This window comes from Camelus bactrianus, chromosome 11 (genome assembly GCF_048773025.1).
Source record: "Camelus bactrianus isolate YW-2024 breed Bactrian camel chromosome 11, ASM4877302v1, whole genome shotgun sequence".
In the NCBI taxonomy this organism is placed as follows: Eukaryota; Metazoa; Chordata; class Mammalia; order Artiodactyla; family Camelidae; genus Camelus; species Camelus bactrianus.
The window spans coordinates 44,733,549-44,755,391 of NC_133549.1; the positions used below are offsets into that span (position 1 = coordinate 44,733,549).

Below are 21,843 nucleotides of genomic sequence, written 5' to 3' on the forward strand. Positions count from 1 at the left end.
AGGGTTGGAGAAGCAGGTGGGAGGGAAGGAGCCTTCTTTCCGAAATGGAGGCTTCAATATCCAACAATTGCACACATCCCTGTGAAGAGTTCATTCATTCATTTATTCATTCAAACAATATTTCTCAAGTGCCAACTTTGCGTCAGACGCCACGCACAGGTCCTCACCAAGCACTCAGCTCTAAAAAGTTAATGGGGAAAGCACGCATACAAACAATACAAACACATTACTGGCAGCTGTCCAGGGAGCACTGAGGAAGGGTGCCTTGCCCAGCATGGGGAAGAGGAGTCAAGGAAGGCTTTCTGGAGGAAGTGGCATCTGAATTGAATCTTCATGAATGAGGAGTAGGGAGCCAGGTGCCAAGTTGAGGAAAGCCAGTCCAAGCAGAAAGGTAGGACTGAGCAAAGTTGCAGAGGCAGGAAAGAGCTCCGTGTGCAGAGAATGACAAGCCACTTGCAGTTGCGGGAGAGAAGCACAAAGTGCAGATGAGGCTCCAGAGAGATCAGATCACCGAAGCCTTTCATGCCAAAACCTCTGAACATGGGGAGCTACTGAGGTGTTAGAGCAGGGGAGGCAAAAGCAGCCTTCATCATCATTTACCTCCGGAATCCTCCTGTCATGGTGACAAAGGCATCGGGCAGAAATGCCCAGACGGCCTCTTTAACCAGCACGCTGACTGCCTCTGCTTCGGCCCTGGTCACACAGCTGACAAGGTCTTCATAGTAGAGGAATCCTGAAAAGCCATGGGACAGGTCAATGGAGAAAAGGATAGGCCTTATGTGAAATGGCCAGCCCTCAGTGGGAAGGGATTCGGCCCCACAAAGAGCTAATGTGGCCACAGACACCAGCGCCAAACTGTTCCATGGAGACCGAGTGATCTGTGTTCTCCTGGGTGTGACTTTTTCATGTGAACAATGGCCTTTTGCTTTCTGGGAGTGTCTGCTAAAGCTAAATCAATAGCTATTTATCCTCTGACCCAGCAATTTCACTCCTAAGTATATGCACAAGAGAAATGAGAACATATATCCCCAGGTACAAAAATATTCAGAGCCAGAAACTGGAAATAACTCTAAGTTCTATCAACAGGAAATAACAGGAAATGGATAAATAAATAGTGATACCAGTTGGGGGAAAATTGCTAAAAGGGTAGATCTTGTGTCAAGTGTTCTCACGCCATTAAAAAAAATCAGTTTAATAAAATTAAACATATAATGTATTAATGTGGAAAAAAAAGCAATGCCCAATTTGGCTCTTTTTTGATATAAAAATTTTCATCCTGACTGATATTCGAAGTACAACTCACTTGGTAACCTTAAAACTCCTGTGCTTATGCAGGATGTAATGTAAATCAAAAGTCATGATTAACAATTTCTTTAAGGAAATATGCAGATATCAGGAATGAACATGGAGATACTATAATAATTTGTTGACACCCATGAAGGCAACTTAATTGGCTTTCCTTTTCGGTATGGCGGGAGGTTAACGTATTACAAGAAACTTATTACACTGTACAGTGTTGTATGTGTGCTCTGGTATTTCAGACACCGATGTGGCACGTGAATACTCAAGCCTCAGGGAATTAAAACCAAGGGTTTTAGTTTTAAGTAAAACTGAATCAGGTTTTCCACCTGACCTGTGGATGGTACTTTGAGCGTCTTCAATTAGCTTACGCTTGGCGATATTCTAATATTGACAAGCCCACGCGTTGCAGTGCTGCTGCCAGGGATACATAAAGCCAGGGCTTTTAAGCTTTAAGTATGATAGGAAGGCATTCCTTGACTTCTACATAAAATAAGAGCATTAAACAGTCAGACGGCCATCACTGATGGATTAAGTAAGTAATAACTGCTTCATTCACCAAGCTGGAAGAGCCCAATAGGGAGGGAAAAATCCAGTTTACAAAGCTGGGGAATTGGGAGATACTCGGATCCTAAGAGCACTTGTGTCACTCAGTACGGGTTTTCATCCAAGGGAAACACTGCATTGCCTCCCACTTTCTCTATGTGTTGAGAGTCCTTGCTACCCTTGTGAGCCATGTTTAATACTTACATAAAAATTTTAATGGCATCTCTAGAGCTGGTGTACATCATGCTTGTTACATGTTTACATGTTACACTTTAAGGCGCCCAGAACATGAGTATGGGTCCTTTTTGTCTTAGGCTCTTTTAGTCACCAGGTGGTATCTTATAAAGCTTATTAGCAATCTTGCAGAGATTAGCAGCTTTATGAAAGATGAATAGGGGTCTTCCATGGTAGTGTTGATGTGAACCACCAAGAACTGCTTTCTTCCACTCCCCTTGCTTGTTTCTTTTAAACAGAAGAGAGCTGTCTCCTTTTGTAGAAGATTCCCTTACTTTCATATCATTAAAAATGTTGATGACTTCATCATTCTTTGTAACTCAGAAGCCACAGTACTCAGAACTGTGACTGTGACTTCCTTTCCAATCCCAGTTATACTGTATTTCTATTACAGATTAAAAATAAATGTTTAAAACCTGTCCTATTTTTGACCTTTTTTTTTTTTTTTTTTTTTGCATTTCTTCATTAAAAAAAAATTTACCAGGACCCTCCATGAATGGAAGTGGCCAAGCTGCCTTCCACCCCAGGAGGCCCCATCAGGCTTTCAGATGCCCAACTCTACGCTCTCCTGTTTTAGGTTGACGAGTCCTGGTGGGGTAGATAAACCCCGTATCTAGATTTCCACTGTTTGCCTTCTATGTCCTGGTGTTTTACAATTTCAAAAGCAGATTCATATATGTGCCAAGCAACAACTCTAGTTTGGTCAAATATTCTTTACTCCCCAATCGTCAATGTCAAATTTCTCTCCTGGATTCCTCACCTACGCTTCTCACCCAGCCAAGACACAGATGTCTAGAAGTGTCAGTTCAGTAAGAACTAGATCAATGGTGCAACTGCGTTTGACATCCGGATAAAGGAATGACAGTGGCTGCCACTCAGTGTATATTTGGTCTGTGCTAGGCTGAGAGCTTTGGCTGCGAGATTCGATCTTGTCCCCTCTTATGTGCCAATGTTACCTCCCTGTTACAGATAGGGCTCGAAGATTTTAACATGATCAAGATCACGCAGCTGGACCCAGGATTTGGATCCAGGTCTGATTCTAAAAGCTTGAGCCTTTAGCCATAGCATGAAAGGAGGCCAAACAAGTGACCAGCTCGCCAAGACTGGAATCAAAGTACGGCTGACAGATCTCTACCACAGCCTGACCAGCTCGTGGCAACAATGTGAGATTTTTAGGAGAGACGAGTCACCTGCTTTCTGCATTCTTGTGAATTTCAGGGTTTCATCCGACCTTATTTTACTCAGAGTTCTGAACCCCATCCTGAACCATTTCTCAGATGTTTTCAATCCCACTCCAAATACAGAAGTAAAGAGCTGAAACAAACAGAAAGACAAGCTTTTAGTTTCTATAACAGTCATTATGACAATGAAATGACACTTTTCAAGGACAAGTGATTAAGAAAAAGTGTAAACAAATCTCTGACCTAGTTTCTCCTGAATATGACAAGCAGGTAGGTGATGGTATTTTTTCAGAAGCATGTGTATTTCAGGAGGGTCCTGTCCTGACATGTGATATTACTAAATGAAACAGAAGTGAGGAGTCAGCTTCTGGCACTGCCCAGGGCTTCCATATAACCAATAAGGACTGCCTGCACTGATAATTCGTGACATCAGGTATCCCCACCCAACACCCTCCTTGCCAAGGGTCCCACACACACATATTCATACACATTCACCCTCACAATTTAAAGAGGGATGCACATGTGGGTTGCATAAATTCTTCATCATCACACAACTGGTAAGTCGCAGGGCCCAGACTCAACCCAGTCTGCCTGCAACTGCACTCCAAGCCTGGGCTTCTGCACCCCCATCATCTTTTAGACCTGAGCATCACTCCTGAACCAAAAGGACTGGTAGAAATCTCTGCTGCCTGCAACTCTGAGGTAGGGAACATTGGGAGGTAACAGATCCTGCTTCAAAGTAGAAAAGGGTGCAGTGAGGATCTTTCCAGCACAGGTTTGCTCTTCCCAGAGCAGGTTTGTTTCGTCCCACAGTCCTAGTGGTTCCATGCTATTTATACCCAGGAGTGACTCCTGGGAAGTAAGATCATTTATATCTCACCACAGCATGGCAATAGTCTCGAGTACCCATATTTATTTAGGCCTCTGCTTCCTAGACCACTGCTATGGACTGAGTTGTGCCCCACCTCCCAAATTCCTATGATGAAATCCTAACCTCCAAGGTGATGGTATCTGAAGATGGGGTTTGGGGGAGATAATTAGGTTTAGATGAGGTCATGAGGGTGTGGCCCTCATGGTGGGATTAGTGACTTTATAAGGCAAGACACCAGAGTTTGCTCTCTCTCTCTCTGTCATGTGAGGGACATTGAGAAGGAGGTGGTCTGCAAATTAGAAAGAGAGCCCTAACCAGAGCCCAACCATGCAGGCACCCTAAGCTCAGACTTCCAGCCTGTAGAATCATGAGAAAACAAATGTTTGTTGTTTAAGCCCAGCACGTGGCTTTTTGTTACAGCAGCCCGAGCTGACTAGTACAACCACTTAGGATAAGTAATGGGACTAACGGAAAAACCATTTTTGATAAATACATGTAAAATCACTTACTTTAAAGGACTGATATCGTTCATCATTTAACACAGCTTTAACTTCAGAACTTTCTCCATCTTCAATAATTTCCTGCATAACAGTTGAAACATATTTTAAATTAGTGATGTTGAACAATCACAATCGGAGATTTTCAAACCCCCAGATCTAGGAGCTTGATTTTCCATGAAATACACCTGTTGCAAGCAGGCTGTTTCCTTAGCTGCTCTAGAGAAAATGAGACATTTCCTGTAATCCTGAGAATCCCAGTACTCCTTTACAATCATCAGGGAGGAAGGGAGAGAATGATTAGGGTCCAAATCCACAGAACACTAAGCCAAAATATGCACTGACAGAAGTATGTCTAAATATTTGTGATAATTTTCTTTTCAATGGATATGAACTAGCAGAAACAAGAGGACTTTTCATCTGAACAGGTTAATTTTGGACCCACTGAAAAGCTAATCCAAGTTCAAGCCCTTATGCTGTCTAGCGCCCACCTCCTCTAAATAAAGTTGAGATTATTCTCCCTTGAGTAAGTTACCTTGCACTTGACTCTACTGAAACTTACTCTTGGACGACCAACTTGCCTTGCTGGGGAATCCTTAAACATTGTTAAGTAAATAAGCACCCATCTTTGGTTCTCTTCTTAGAACACACAGGTAGAGATGCAGAATCAGCTCCATCACCCATCACACCCACCGCCATTCTGGAGGGCAATGTCCCCTGAAAGGAACTGAGGCTCTTCCCACAGCCTGTGTTCGAAGTCATACCATCCCTTGCTGCTGAGCTTTTAGGTCACTTGAGTCTTTCATTGTGAATCATAACACAAGGGAGTTCTTTTTCCACTAGCTGGCCCCACATAGCTCCAGGTGTGATAATACTAGGGTAGGAATCATATCTATCTAATATGTATGTTATATAATATATGTATCTGTATAACCTATGTATTAGAGAGAAAGGAAAATAAGTCATGAATACCATATCTACATAGATAACAAGAAAATCTATTGACTGCATCTCTCTTTCTCTGCCTCCCCTCTCCCTACCTAGCAGGAGGTGGCACAAATCATACTTCACCCTTACCTCTATGATACACTTCACTTTGTTTTCCAGGCAGGGAATTCCTTCTGTGTCCTTCATACTGATGATTGTGAATGGCAGGGATTTAAGGACAGAAGCTGCTCTCAAAAATGTCACAGAGAAGATTTCATTTTCTCTAAACTCATAATTTTCAGCCAGTACTTCAAAGGCATCCTGAAGAATAAAACCAGATGAGCAAAACATGATCTATTTCCCAGCCCCTGAGCCAGCAGTCACTCACAAATGCCTCCTGCTCTCCATTAAGTATTGGAACGTGTCCTGTTTCCTCGAAGATCAGGACTGGGTCTTCTGTACCTTTGCACCCCTCCCTTGCTGGACCAGTGGAGTTGAATTGAAAAGACAGGCCACAGAGTGCTTTGTAAGGAAACTCTCAGTTTGCTGCCATTAGATATTCAGGAGTGATTTAATTTAAAAATGATTTCATGCTCACTGCATCCTCCTAGTCATTACTCAGCACCATCCTTCCCTCTTTGCTGACTTTCCCACCAGCCTGAGGCGAGGATTCTGCCTTGATCATCGGGAGAACCCATCTCTTAACTTGTATGTGAAACACAGTCAGCACTTAACATGAGCTTGTTGAACGGATGGGTACAGTCATAGGTGGCACAAGCCCACAGCCGGGGGTCCTGAAGGGAGGGGGTTATTTAAGGTAGGGCATGCTTGCATTTCTGGCAGAGGAGGAAGTTGCTGCAGCCGTGTGGCCTCATGCACGTCATGCCCAGTGGCTGCAATTTCCTGGTCTTCCTTGCACACATGGGGCTAGAAATCTAGAAAGGAGAAGTCGTGTATTTGACATACTACTGCATGTTTTACCCGCCCGACTCTCTTCTGCAGGACAAGCAGCTGTGGGCTTGTTAGGGTCATTTGAAATATAATTATTAACCTTCAGTGCTGAATGGGGCTTTAGAGATGATCTAGCTAATTTCTTACTGGGCAGACGAGGAAACTGAGGCTGGGTGAGAGGAATTGACTTGCCCAAGCCGGTTAATATCAGTAAGGCTGAATCCAGTCTGCTGCCTCTCCATCTTCTGGTGTTTATGCACCAGGGCTGTTTATGCACAGTTGCTCTTTCTGCGTGATCTGCTTTTACTTCGTGGTGGACTAATTACAGTCCGTATTTGGTTTTTGAGAACATTTGCCTTTGACAAATGTTGTGTGACAACTCCCAATAAATAGTAACCTACTGTCTCTAAAGAATATGCTCCAAATATATTTGTCTATTTCCATGACAGAAGGAGGAACCAGAGATCTGGTTAGAGGAACAGATAAGAGTGGGAAAAACTTTCCAAGATTTTCAGGAAAATTCATAATTTGATTTGGAGATCCATGGGAAGAAGCTACAGGCCCTTCGTTTGCTCTAGGTGTTGTTGTAAAGACTCATTACCGTGAACATGTGGTTACAGTTGTTTAAAGTAGTTCTTCTCTGACACGCATACTGAGAGATTTTTTTTACAGCAAGTGGTGGAGTCTTCTGGAAGCTTGGGTTGTGGCTACCTGAACAGTCTGTTTTCACCTAAAGAAACACAGAAGCATCCATTTTTAGTAACAATTAATAGTAATAATAATAGATGTGTATGAAGAAAAAATTAGAGGCAGCTTGATGGCAATTGTCTTTGGAAAGAGAATAAAATTATAGAAGACTCAAATGTTATGTTATATACATCTCTAATAGTTGAATTTGCAATGGATTAACATGTATTATTTTGCCATCAGAAAAAAATGACATGAAAAAGAACCACCAATTAAACCATCATTTTCCTTTTCAGTGAAGTTACACAGTTATGGTTCATTGGTGAAGGATTTGGAATTAAGAGCTAAACTTTATTTTTTCGTTTGTGAATGATCACAGTAAGAAAAAATAGGAACCTTCTACTTTTCTGGCTGTTAGAACACCAAGACTTCAGTATTTTGAAATGTTTGTGTATAGATTTGTTCATAAAATAGCTACCATTTATTAAGTGCATATATAGATCAGGCTCTGCCTTAAGCACATCACATGTATTTTATTCTAATCCTTATATCCATCTTAAGAGATAGGCAGGCACTATTGCTCTCATAATATAGGGGAAGAAACTGAAGTTCAGAAAAGCTAAGGGTTGCCCAAGGTGACACAGGGAGTAAGCAGAGAACCCGGGGTGTAACCCAGGTGCCTTGATTCTGTAGCCCATGTTCTCAGTCATCAAGCAAAGGGCAGTGAAAATCGCAATGTGACACTTACAACAAGCTGGTGTTTCCCTGTCATCTCCACCGGTTTTCCCGCTTCCATACTTTCTATCAGCCAGGAGACGTCGAGGAGTTCTAGCTGTGAGCTGGCTTTTATGTTCTGTACCTGAAGCCACTCCAGAATCTCTGAACCAGAGTTGTTTTCTGCCACAATGTGGGTGACGGAATCACTGCAGAATGCAAGACAAAGTTACCAGCTGAAGGGCCTTGCATAAATGAGAAGCTTGCAGATACCAACTATGATATATAAGATAGAAACAACAAGGTCCTGCTGTACAGCACAGGGGACTATATTCAATAGCTTGCAGTAACCTATAATGAAAAAGAATATGAAAAGGCATATATGTGTGTAGCTCACTCACACCAGAAAGTAATACAATATTGTAAACCCACTATAATTCAACTTAAAAACATGAGATGCTCTCCTCTTTCCCTGAGGTGTTCAGAGCATTCCACCTAATAATGGAAAGAGACACACAGTAGACCTGGCCTTAGGCATGAAGAACTTGGTCCTCCGTGCGAGGGAATTCTCTCTGTTTCAATTAGTGTAGCAACAGTGGTCTACGTTACATATCAGACACAAGTAAAATTAAGAAAACATTAGCAAGATTGTGGTGTCAATGGAAAACCAAGGTCCAGAGAAGATGGTGCATGAAATCATTCTTGTATTAGCACCTTGCACTCTGCCTTTCCACTTCATTTCATTTTTACTTGTAGAGGAGTTGAACCCAGTATCTTTCAAACTTGTGACCCACGGTTAGAAACACCTTTTATAACATGACCCAAAATAGAGACAGATACAGATGTCAATATGCTTATAACATCCCACTAAATTGATCTCACAACTCATTAATAGGTGGTGACCAGCCTTTGGGAAATAGAGCTTTGCATGTTTTTCAAAGCTCAACTCTGTGATGTTAAGACCCTGTATCTTTTTCCTAATAAGTACTGAGCACTTTCCATGTTTCAGCACTCTCCAAGTACTTTATACATCATCTCATTTAATACTAGCACAGCTCCTCAACTAAATGTTATCTTATTCACACTTAGGAAATGAGGAAACTGAAGAACAGAGAGGTTAAGGACATACTGAAGGTCACACAGCTGGTGAATGATATTTATCCTTTTTGACTGTCTTTTCTGAGTCAAGAATGTTATTTCTCATTTTTAACAAGTTTTCACAGCCAGCATTATATCATTGGAACCGATGATTTTAAAAGCTGTCTCAGTTCAAATCGTCTACAAATCTGGGAAATAGAGTAAACAGAATATGTAGGCATCCAAAAGAAAAAAAAGAATAGAATTATTTTCTCTTCTTCTTCCCCACTTCTCTTACTTAACTTCTTTCTCCTTCTCCTTTTCTTGATTGGCTCTTGAATTCATTGGGTACTTTTTGGTTCACTGTTATATTCACAGACCTAGGCTCCTTGTGGTGGTGATGGAGGGGGTTGGGTACCAAAGAAGAAAAGGGAAGTTAAAGGGCATCAGTATCTTATGTGAAACAGAATGCTAACAATATATTATGACAAGACATGAGACATGGACAAGACCTGCAAGTGGTGTACAGAGAGGGAAAAGAACTTGGTGTGGGCTGGGTGAGGCAGGTGGCTTTGTGGAAGAGCGGGATTTGTGCCCAGTCTTTCTTGATGGATGGGAGGGATAAGGTACCTGGAAGGCAGAACTTTGGGTCCTCCTGAAAGAAAAGGTTCAGAGGATGGAGGAAAAGGAGGAGAATGGCCTAGACTGGAGTGAAGAATTCATGCTGGGACGTAGCTGTAGGTGTGGCTGAGTCGGTGGGTCAGCCACATTATAGAAGGTCTTAGAAGCCTGGTTGAAGAAGTTGGATCTTATTTTCTGGGATTATGGAGCCACTGAAGCCTTTTGTGAGCAGGATATTGCTAGCATGGCTGTGCTATTTAAAAAGGCTGATCTAGTACCCACAATGATTTGGAGGGAGAGTCATGGGTTGGGGAGGGCTGGGGAGCTACTTAGGAGGATGAAGCACTGGACCAGATATGAGATGATTTAAACCCCAATCCAGTTCCTACGGCACTAGAAAGGACGGCAAAGGAGCCATGATGATGGACAGCTGGCATCAGCTCACCTAGAAAAGGTGAAGTGGAGAACAGAGCCAAATATTACTTCAGCATCTCTATCACAGTCAAGTAGTATCACTTTTGGTAGAAACAAAGATTTAGGAAGTTGTGTCTCCTTGGGGGAAGGAATAGGGGAGTGGAACTAAAGTTTATTTCAGGCATGCTGCATTGAAAGGACGTCTGGGGAACCAAATGAAAAGATCTAGTGGACAGTTAGGATCTGAGGCTGGTGCTGGGAGAGGTGGGGGCTGGAGATCAGAGCCGAGACCATCTGGATGGCAGGATGCGCAGCAGGCCCGAGGAGAAATGAGTCAGGGTGAGACCACCTTTTCCTAAAAGTTGAGGGAAGATGGCTAGCTGCTTCCCTATTCTAGGTCCATGTAATTCCATAGATTATTTATGGTAAACTTCTTGAAAATTGTTTATGTCAAGACTCGAAGAAAACAACAAAAGAATTAATAGGGTTACATAGTAAATGTTGTTCTTTCTGTATCTCTGCCCTTTGAAGGGAAACTTTACTATTTATTATAATTTATTATATTTATTATTATTATAATTATTATCAATTATTATTATTATTATTAGGTTCCTTGTGATGAAGGGGGTTGGGTATTATTATTATTATAATAAATAGAGTTTTGTTTATATTATATTATAAATATTATTATTGTTGTTGTTATAAATAGAGTTTTGTTTAAACCTCAGGCTCAACTCCAAATTCAGGCCCCTCGCCATTCACTCCTGCACCGCCAACCCCAATGCCTCTTCCCCAAGACAGCGTGGGGATGTGTGACTCACCCTTTCGGATGAAGACCACGTGCATCTTTTACAAAATTCATATAAGCAGGTTCGTCAATACAGGCTATATCTCATATGAAGAAAAGCTCTGATTTAAACTTCCAATCCCTGCTCATTAAGCAACTAGCAAACAACACAAAACAACAACAATAATAAAGCAGATACAGAGACCACATCAAACAAAACCTCTTCTGCCATTCACACCGTGCTACTCAGAGTTCAGTACTGTTTGTCACTGGTTCCCACAAGGTAAGAACAGAGACTGAACGTCAGTGTTAGAAACTAATTTGGCGTCATGACCGTACAGGTAGATCACGGAGATACTGCAGGTTCAGTTCCAGACGACTGCAATAAAGCGTTTGCTCGCTTTCAGTTCTGAGCCCTTAGCAAACGGTGTTACAAGAAGGGTCACCGCCCCTAATGTCCTCTGCTGCCAATGTCTTACTGCTGCGTTGTGGCAGCTATTTGCTGGTACAGTGTTCCCTCTCTGCCCTGAGTCCTCCAGTATTGAAAATACTGATAGTATTAGAATATTACCACGTGCCAGACACCGTGGTCGGCACGTTTCATACCCTACCTCATTTGCTTGTCAATAACACTATGAGAGAGGTCTGATTATCCCCATCTGAAAGTAAGAAAAGAGAGCTTGGGAGACATTAAAAATTCACCCGGCTAATCATTGTTGGGCAGGGATTTGACCTTAGGTCTGTTTTAATCTATGTGTGCTGGACCGCACTGAACTACCCCTCTGTGACTCTGTGCTTGTTACATGGCTGTGGCGAGAGCCGTTCCTTTTCTCAGAAGGAATAACTTCTGGATGAGTACCACCATCATCATCATCATGAAGATTCTCTCCAAAGGGCAGAAATAGAGATGGAATGACACTTCCTACATGACGCTGTGAGACACTCTCCCTGCTGCTGCCACATAGAATTCATGCTTTGATATTTTATGTCTAATATCACATGGGCTACAATAACGACTCTCTCAGAAATTCTGAAAGAACAGTTGCTATAGCTACCCACCAAGATGGAGGAGTCACGGAGAGGCTGTTGGGCTCCCCGCGCTCTGGGGTTTTGCCTAAACCTCAGAGGGAGATGGGTGTGCTGAGTGGGAGCCCCAGGGCCCTCTTCCAAATTCAGGTCCTTCATCATCCACACTCACCAGCCCTGCTCCTCCACCACCAACGCATCAGACCTTCACCTAGACCCAGCCCTGCCTCTAGCAGAGACATCCAGAATGCCTGGGGAGGTGGAGGAGAGGTCCCTATAAAACGATCAACAAACAGTTAAATACTGATAAATACGAACGAAAAAGATTAGAGAGAAATACTCCGGATAATTAGCCGATTAGCAAGAATAACAATAACTACATGAGCGCATGCGCGCACGTACACACGTATATGTTCTTACTCAATCCTCACAAGAGTTCAATGGGGTGGGCAATATAATTAGTATAATTGCTTATCTATAATTGCTTATAGATAAGCAAACCAAGGCCTGCAGAGGTTACACGAAGCCAAGATTCAAACCCAGGTGTGCATGACTCAAGCAATCTCTTAACGTTCTACTAGACTGTGGTTAGGTCTCTGTGTGAGGGTTTTTTGTATGTTTAAGTATTTTTCTATATTTTCCTATTTTTTGTCATGAACCATCTACTATCACTTTTCTGCTTAAGGGAAAAAGTACACACGAATGTCATTTTCAAGGGCAAATACACGTGGGGTTGGGGCTGAGATGGTCTCAGTCTTGCCCCGAAGGCCTGGGCTTTCTCCTTACAATAAGTGGTGGCAGAACGCCTCAGGCAGCCCCTCTCAGCCTCTTCTTAAGACCCCAGGGCACTGCTGAGATGGCTGTTTCTGAAATATCAGTAGATTCAATCCTTTAATTGCACCTGGTTTCTTAGCTATGACCAATTAGTAGCTCCTTGGACTGGGTCTGGGAGTCTGTGAACCAATTATAGGAATTCTGAACTAGGATTTGTCCCTCAGCTTCCCAAAGTGAAAAACATACAGGGTCCTCTCCTTCAATTGGTGCTGAACTGAAATGTGCTTGGCTTGGTCCTTGGCGTCCCTAAGGGCAGGGACAGTGTTACTATCTGCCTGGTTATGATCTGCATGGTTATAATCATGCCTGGTGCCCAGCTCGTGGCCAGATTCATAGTCATTACATTGTCTACAGAGAGACCATTCATAGAATGAATAAATGAACTGATTAATCTATAATGCTAAAGGAATATTCTGAAATCCCAGTGTCTACCAGAGACACCCAGGATGTTGGACTAAAATTCAGATGCCTGGGCCCTATTACCAGAGATTCTGATTCAGTAAATCTCACCGAGGGCCCAGGAATATGCATTTTGGCAAGCTCACTTGGTGATTCTGACATGGTCAGTCAGTTCTAGTTAACTCCTGGTGCATAACCAACTATCCCCAAATGTAATGGCTCTAAAAGGGCGACAATTTTGTTATGTCTCACAGTTCTGTGGGTCAGGGATTCAGGCAGCTTGGCTGGGCGACCTTTCTGTCCCACGTGGGGCCGATGGAAGCACTGATGCTCCATGCTGCCCACGTGTCCGGCGCCTTGGCGGGGGTGGCGGGGTGGCTGGGAGGCTGGGCTCATCTATCAGCCTGAGCATCTTTAAGTGGCCTCTCTCAGGGGGTATTCAGACTTCTTGACTGAGGCTCTGGGGTCCAAGGAACAGCAGAAGCCTCTGGGCATATTATGACCCAGCCCTTAAAGCCACAGTGTCACTTCTGCTGCACTCTGTCGGCTGGTCACCAGCCCTTCCAATGCAAGGGAAGGGAGGCTGTCTCTCCATGGGGGCTGCCGTATTTCAAAACCATCTCACAGCAGAAGAACTCCGCTCTGTGAAACAGTGCTGTAGAGGAAGGTCACTCTTCACCTGCCCCAGCTTGGATTTGATCCCCATGCAGGGCTTTGGGCTCAGTGACAACAATGTTCCCCCATGTGGTACTGAATTCTCTGCAGGCGCATGAGATAATCTTAGGGAGTACGCAACTGAACATTTAAAAAGTTTATGTGTTTATTTATATCTATATTTTAAAAATATGTACATCAGACCCATGGTTTTTATGGATTGTATTCATTAAGACAGGGCTAAATTACAATTCTGTTTAGGGACAATTAAAAGAAACACAGTAGGTATATAATAATACATATAGTAAGACGTATTATAAGAATCACAAATGTGCCCCTCAGATGTCCAGAAGGCTCTAAATTGAGAAATGAACTCACAAATCTCAGTCCTGAATTATTTTTTCCTCAGATACCAGTATCCCTGCTCATCCTGTCTTTCTTTTCCTAGTTGGTCCTGCCTCTTGATACATTTAGACACAACATTGTAAACTGACTATACTTCGATTAAAGAAGAAAAGAAAGAAAGAAGAAAAGAAAAGAAAGAAAAGAAAAGAAAAGAAAAGAAAAGAAAAGAACAGAACTCTATGAAGAAAAAGGCAGCCTCGTTTTCTGCCAGGATTTTTGCCTGGAGCCAGACAACACCCCTGTCTGCCTCCCCGAGTCCTCTTAGATGACCACCTGCTTTTTTCTTTGTCTTTAAAACTGTTTTCTTCCCCCGGAGAGGTCATTCTTAATTCTTCCCATCTGATGTAGGACTTATTTTGTACACAATGACGTTAAATAGTTATTTTCAGGTAAACTGAGATGTTTACAGTTTAAAAACCCTCCCGCCAATTTCCCTAGCAAATGATCTGTTTCAGAATCCCTGACACCGAATAATGGACGTAGTTTTATTTGGTTTTATCCCACACTCTAACCAGCACCAGTTAAACATGTTTCTATTTCCAGCCCTTGATATGCTTAAGACTGAGAGGGTCTTGCCTTGATTTTTATGGCCCACATTAAATGAGACTATGAACGTTTTCATAAAAGTCCACACATTTTGAAATATTTGGACCAGAGCAGGACTAAAGTTTACATTACATGCTCTTGAACTTGTCAAAAAAAATCGTCTTCATTATCTTGCTGATTACAATACCGGTGCTTTGTAGGAAAAAAAATTCAATGACAAAAATTACTCTTGGTAATCATAGTTCCTTTAGTTGGTTTCATATTTGCCAGATAAATCATTCTTCAGGCAAATATTTCCTGAAGCCTACTCTGCATAAGACAATTGTCACAGGTCTGAAATGAGGTCTACACTTACGGCCCTGATGATGACCTTGCCCTCGTGGAGTCGGGGAGGGGCAACTGGATGGGGTGAGGAGCAAAGCCAAGTGGGAGATCCGGGGGCCAACCGTAGGCCAAGGATCACACCCGTGTCCAGGGAGGAAATTCCCTTGTCTGGGAAGGCTGCTAGGGGTCTTAGTTCTTAGATGCAGAGAGATGTAGGGGGAAGGCATTCAAGGATGAGGAGGGAAAGAAAGGGTGAGAAAAAACATTAGGAGAAGTCAGTAGAGATGTTTGGACATTGGACCTGGGCAGGGCCTAGAGATGGGCCCGTTCAACGTCGTATTTTCTAGAGTAGGTAAGTTATTTCTTTCCTCCGGTGTTCAGTTTATTTTGCAAACAATGACTTTTAATATTTTTATTTCAGACATGGCAAATTTGAAGTGTAGGGTATTGTCAAAGACAAGCAAAGTTGGATGCTAGTTTGCTAGTTAAAGCAGTAAAAAGATACCTTCTTCAGTAATAAATTTTGCAATGTGGGAGAAGATCCAGCATGAATGGAACTCAACTTCCAGGAAATAGAAGGCAGGAGACCTCTTAAAGGCTGGAGTGTGCTAAGGGAAAGGCACAGAGGGGCATTAAGGGGGTTGGTCCATGTGACCTGGCCACCTGGATTTGCTAACTGCTGCTTATTCAGAGGAGAAACACTTCTGGAATCTCTGTGACAGGAGGTAGTGGTGCAAGGGACCACGGAATGGATGGAAACAGACAGGCAGGTTAGATATAACTAAACCAAAATGACCCAAGAAGGCTGGAAGTAAAGGGTCGAGTAGGGAAATGCTAATTTTTAAAAAAGGAAGACTATTACATACTTGGAAAATACATTATGCTATCTTTCCACGCTAGGTAAAAACAAAGGTACAGTTCCTGACTCCCCTGTCTGATTGTAAACTCTTTGCTTGCAGGGCTCAAGTCTTCTACTATTTTGTGTGTCCAGAACCTGGCAAATATTGTGCAGAGCGGATATTAACAGGACCCTTTATTTGTAATGCCATAATGTTATATCTTGCTTTCATTAAAAGCAATGCCTTCCAGTAGGCAGGAAAGGGGGTGGGAAGGGATAAATTTGGGAGTTTGAGATTTATAAATGTTAGCCACTATATATAAAAATAGATTTTTTAAAAAGTTTCTGCCGTATATAGCACAGGGAACTATGTTCAATGTCTTGTAATAACCTTTAAAGAAAACAAATATATGTATGTGTATGCATGACTGGGACTTTGTGCTGTACACCAGAAATTGACATATTATAACTGATGGTACTTCAATATTAAACAAACTATGAAAAAAAAAGCAATGCCTTCCAAATGTACCCCTGTAGACAAATTATGGAGGTCCAAGCAGGGCATAGTATCCTCTGATGGGTTTTTACAGCTTGAACAGTGGAACTCAGCAAGTGTTAAAAACTGCTGGGTGATGTAGCCCAGAACAGCCACCCTTTCTAGCCACAGCCCTTTCTTCTTCCACATCAGCAATGTAGGTCAAAGCATGGATAGCAGGCTTAGCTAGTATGTTCATGAGGAGGGCTGATGCAGATAAAGTTTTAAAACAGCCCAAAGTATTAGAATCAAGGATAAAATAAGAATGTGACAAACACTACATTCTGATCCTTCTCTAGCTTGTCCCAGAGAACTCAAAGATTATGAAGTTGCTCTAACATTTAGGATGTTGGCCATGGAATAAAATTCAGTGAACTTTTGAACAAATGTGCTAAAATGCCTCAAAGAACTTGACATATCCCCTGATTTATATTTTAAGAAGCCGCTTCCTATGCCACATGGAATGGCATGTCTTATGCAATATAACATAAATATTAATGAAGTCCAATCCAAATATAAAGATACAGTGCACATAGGCTGGAAAATGAAATAGCTCCAGAAAATTCAACACAGTCAGGTATACCATTTCTAAGCTGTTTGTTCAGGTCCAGGTAAAGTAGGAATCAGAGTTTTCCTCAAATTTAATGCTCCCAGCAGCCAAAGAATGTGCTAGAAACTATGGAGATTCCTGTCTATTCCTGTCTATCAAAGCATATTTTTTCTTAGCTCCTCTTTCTCTGAATCTTGTATATCAAAAGGAGAGGTGTAGCCATCCCTATTGAGAAGTATCCTTTCTTTCAAAAAAACAACTTCTTTAATTTTTATTTTAAAATATATGCTTAGTTTTTTTTAATTGGAAAACACAGAGCATAGAAGCAGCCATGATCTCTCCCTATCACTCACCTCCCAAGAAAATAACCACTTACAACAATTTTATGGGTTTTCTTCTTGTCTTTGTCCTGTTTGTTTATATCATTTGACCTGGTTCATTGTGGAGAGAGAGCCCGCTCCTTCGGGCTTTACTGTAAAGGTCAGTGGATCCAGCTAAGCAACAAGGAAACAACCACACTTTACATTTGTATAACTGTTTTAATTTACCCAAGTGCATTGACATCCATCACATTTGGTGTCACACCATATAGACAAGACCATTTATCAGGGCAGTAACATCAGAGAGGAGAGAGGGGGTCTTGCCCCACATCACATGGCTGGAAGGGTCAGAGGCAGAATTGGAAGTCTCTAGATTCATGATCTAGAGATTTTCCCCTATAATAGTTTCCAATGTCCTCTCCAATGAAAGTCTATATGACTATGTACGGAAATTCTGTTTGAGAGCTAGGACTTCTACTTCCTGTGGTTTATTTCTGTGCCATAAAACACATTTGTATTTAATGTGTCTTCTGAGCAGCCAGCCTGGGAACTTTGCCACCGTCACATCACATCAGCAGTTGGCTCCCCGTGCACCAGTTTCCTCTGTCGCCTGAACAGCTGGGCTCGGTCCCTGGCAGCAGGCATCTGGGGCACAAAGCTGCCTCTTAGCTCTCTTGCCAAAAGAAGAAACTTGCCTCCCGTCGTCTCTGCAAGTATCTGTCTCAGCCACCATGTGCATATTTGTGCCTGTAACTAAACTCATCAGCCCTCTCTAGGAGTGTGGATGTTTCAACAGAGAGCTTTCTATGTAAGTGGCAACTTGATCCTCCGGCTCTCACCTTCCTGCCTGGCCCAAATTTCTTAACCGCACAAAGCAGCTGTGTATTTGCTAAGGCTTTTAATTTCTGCTTTTTCAATTTCCTTTCTTTTTTTCAATTTCAGTTTTTAGCCACTTCACCCATGTCATCTTTTCCCCCTCTAACTCCAACATTTCGTGTAAGTCTGTAAAATTGGGCAGACTCAACAATTAGGTGAAATCTATGATTTCATGGAAGAGATGTTAACCTAACATCCCAAAGAAGACAGGGGGTTAAAAAGAAAAAAAGAGGCAGGGGCTGGGGGAAGGACACCATGTAAAGATGTCAGATGAGAGAGACCATGGGAGACTCATGAATTTCTGAATGGGGCATTTTAGTAAAAATAATAAAATAAAATGTTTCTGTGAGATTGACTCTTCATATGAATTATGGGTGTTGTGAAAATTATCATATCTGATTATTGACTTTTGACAAATGTTTCTCTAGCAATTTGAAGCTGACATTTCTTCAGGAAATGCTTGTCAGTTTAATTTTTAAATACCAAAGATTTTTTTTAAAATAAAAATTTATTTTCACATAGAATTCTTGTAGTTTTTCCTAAAAAAAAAAAAATGTGGTCAACCTATTCCTTGGATCATCAAAGTCAAAGTCAGCCAATTGCATTAATCATCCTTCTTTACTCATCCGAAGCCCTCTGGTAGTTCCGTCTGGAATGATTTATGCCAAGGTTTAATACCATTTGTGTCTGCATTTTGTTTTGTCTTCTCTTCTATCTAGTTGAGACCAGTGAAGAACTTACATAGTTAGAAAAAGAGCAAGACTAATGCTGGGATGTGAGAGGGTTTGTGACTGAACCAGTCACAACACATGGTTGCTCCCACTGCCTTCTCCTCTGGGCTCTGAGCTCATCGCTCTCAGTGTGGTGTCCATCCCCCTCGGCAGAGCCGCCGTTGAATCTTTAACCAGCATCCCTCTCTCTACAAACCACACTCAGACTGCTGTTCAGAAAAGCATGATCAAAGCCACGTCTGGGTGCCTATGGTGAGCCAGCTACAGTCACTCACTCAGCCTCGCCCGTCACAGACACTGCTCACCTCAGCACAGCCAGCACAACCAAACCTTTCTTTCTGCCGCAAAGCAGCTGACAGTCTCTGATTGAACTCAGTGGTGCTTTTGTTCACCTTGGTCTATAGCAAACTTGAACTTTCCAACTCAGTTTCTATTTATCATCCTAAGATACCTCTCATCTTATAATCTCGAAAGGGCAAAAAAATTACCTTGTCTTTTAGTGCCAACTGGTTTCAATGAAATTGTATCACATCCCCACTCATCTTATTTTCCTTAGCTGACTGCCTCACATTGGTTCTTTGACTTCATTCCAGTTCTCCCAGTGGGAATATCACCTCTTGCGTATATGGAGGAAAACACAGGTTCCTTGGGTTCCAAAGAAGCTGTTTGCAAAAGCCCTGCTTATTCACAAATGGGAATCCGTGATGTCTTACCTGAGCTCATTTTCAACCCTGAATCCTTTCCTTCGGGCCAGCTCCATGAGGAAGGTTCTGCGGGTGGTCCCCATTTTCTTCTCCAAAATGAAGAGGACCAAATCCTGAAACTTGATGTCATGAGGTGGGGAGGCCACTGAGGCGCCCACCTGCCTGGGTCTCTTCTTCCGGGGGCCTGAAGGGGCCATTTGCTGTGGATCCATGGGAAGAGGCTGCTGCCACTTCTGGTTGTGCCATCAAGTGGTGTCTCCAGAAGTAACAGAGAGCCTGCTCCTCCTTCATCAAGAGCCCTGATGTCATCTCACCATCTCACTGGGCCCTGCCCTACTGATGGCTTCCTGCTGAAGATCAATGGGGAATCTCTATCTCTGCTCAGTTCATCTGTCCTATATGGAGATCATGATGGAAATGGTAAATTAACTTTTGCTTTCCTGTGCAAAATCTCATCAGATCCTCATCAGGTGAGGAAGCATCACTCTTCCCATGTTATTAATTATCCAATCTATTTGTTTACTTACTACAGATCTGTTGCAAACCCTTTTGTCATTATTTCTGATGCTTCTTAAACTTCCCAACTTGCTTGCATTCGCTTCCTCTCACAGACAAGCCTTGCAATACATTGAATTTCTGTAGTTTGCATGGGTGCTATACATTGTGTGGTTGTTTTGATTTTTATATAAGTGGCATTGTTATATTTCTCATTCTGCTGATCACCTTTTTAATTTTCACTCAGCACTATGTTTTAGCATCCACTCACACTGCTCTGTGTTCTAATCTGTTGTCTCTAATTGCTCCATCGTATTTCAAGGTGGACATTTTAGCTATGCTGGAGCATTTTATGAGTGAGGAACAAAGGTTCAATGTACTCGGGATCACAGTATAAGGGACAGAACCAGATCTTGATTCAGATCTTGGGGTTCCAAATGTCCTGTATCTCAACTTTTTCAGTAGACTAAAGTTGTCTGTTCAGTAGACAAACAGTCTGCTATGCAAGCCTAAAATTGACCTTTTGGGATGGAATGGATGACCTTTAGGTGAGAATTACTGCCATAAAGAGACATTTTCATAATTTTATATGCAAAATAACGTTAATGTCTTTCATCAACATACTTTATTGATCTCGTTCCCCAAGCACCTCCTTTGTGGCTTTGGTAAGCACTTATAAGTCTTAGCTGACTGAATCCTCACACGACCACTGTCTGGCAGGTCCTAGCATCCCTGCTGGGTTTAGCAACTTGCTCCAGGTCACAGAGCTAGTAAATGGTCACAAGTAGGAAATGATTGAGCTAGGATCTGAACTGATTCTGTTCGATGATAAAACCTGTGCTCTTAACTACCAAGAAGCCTTCCTCTACATGTGTCTTCCCCAATAACAAATCTGAGCTCTGCTCATCCATGCTGCCATGTTTGAGACCGTTGCTACTTTCAGAAGTACATGAGCTCTTCACCATGACACCAGGGAAAACTGATGTGACATCTGCCTTCAAGCATTTGCAAAGCTGTCCATGTTGCTCAAGGGAAAAAGATCAAAAGTTCGAGTAACAGATTTAACTCTCTGCAAGTAAGAACTTTTTATTAACTAGGGCTATCTGAAAATAGAGAAGCCACATGGCACAGTGGGATATTACAGGTCATGAAAATTGTTCAAATAAAGTCCAAACAACTGTTTATTGAAATGTCCTACAAGAGATTCAAACAGCTGATAAAGACCTTTACTACAGCTCTGCCGGTCCAGGGTGCTGTGATTGCTTGTCGAAGATTAAAATCTGGGGATGAGATCCCCCTGTGGTCCTCATCGGTATGGGTTTGGTTACTGGAGTGCTGAATGCATCACATGAGAATGCAGTCTTAATTACCAACTGGCCCCACAGCATGGAGTAAGCAAAATTCTGGCAAGAATCTGGGATTGTTATGTTCACCCACAGGGCCTGGCCAGAGGAAGAACCAGTGTGTCACCTAAAAGGTAAAGGGGATGGAGAAGTGCAGAGACGTGGCTGAGAGCTCAGGCTCTGACATCAGGTTGTCAGTACAAATCTTATCGCCATTGTTTCAAAGCTGTGATCTTGAGCAAGTTGCTTCACTTCTCTAAGCCTCAGGTTTCCCCAACTGCTGATGTGATGTGACGGTGGCAAAGTTCCCAGGCTGGCTGCTCAGAAGACACATTAAATACAAATGTGTTTTATGGCACAGAAATAAACCAGGAGTTTATTTATAAATAAAATGAGGAGTAACGGAGGTAACCCACAGGCCTGCTGAGAGGAATGCTCGGCACAGAGGAAGCACTTT

General features: G+C 42.3%; 1 protein-coding gene across 2 annotated transcripts in view; it reads right to left on the bottom strand.

The window, feature by feature from the left end:
- The window catches only part of DNTT (DNA nucleotidylexotransferase), a 31,064-nt gene extending 11,132 nt beyond the window's left edge, over window positions 1-19,932 (bottom strand). For both annotated transcript variants that reach the window (XM_010971126.3, XM_010971125.3), the window contains exons 1-7: window positions 19,558-19,932; window positions 7,942-8,116; window positions 7,108-7,236; window positions 5,706-5,876; window positions 4,641-4,712; window positions 3,270-3,393; window positions 601-733 (exon numbers count right to left, since the gene is read on the bottom strand). In XM_010971126.3, coding sequence (XP_010969428.1) covers window positions 601-733; window positions 3,270-3,393; window positions 4,641-4,712; window positions 5,706-5,876; window positions 7,108-7,236; window positions 7,942-8,116; window positions 19,558-19,760 — 1,007 coding nt within the window. In that variant the 5' untranslated portion in view covers window positions 19,761-19,932. The remainder of the gene's footprint in view (window positions 1-600; window positions 734-3,269; window positions 3,394-4,640; window positions 4,713-5,705; window positions 5,877-7,107; window positions 7,237-7,941; window positions 8,117-19,557) is intronic.
- Window positions 19,933-21,843: the final 1,911 nt, after the last annotated feature.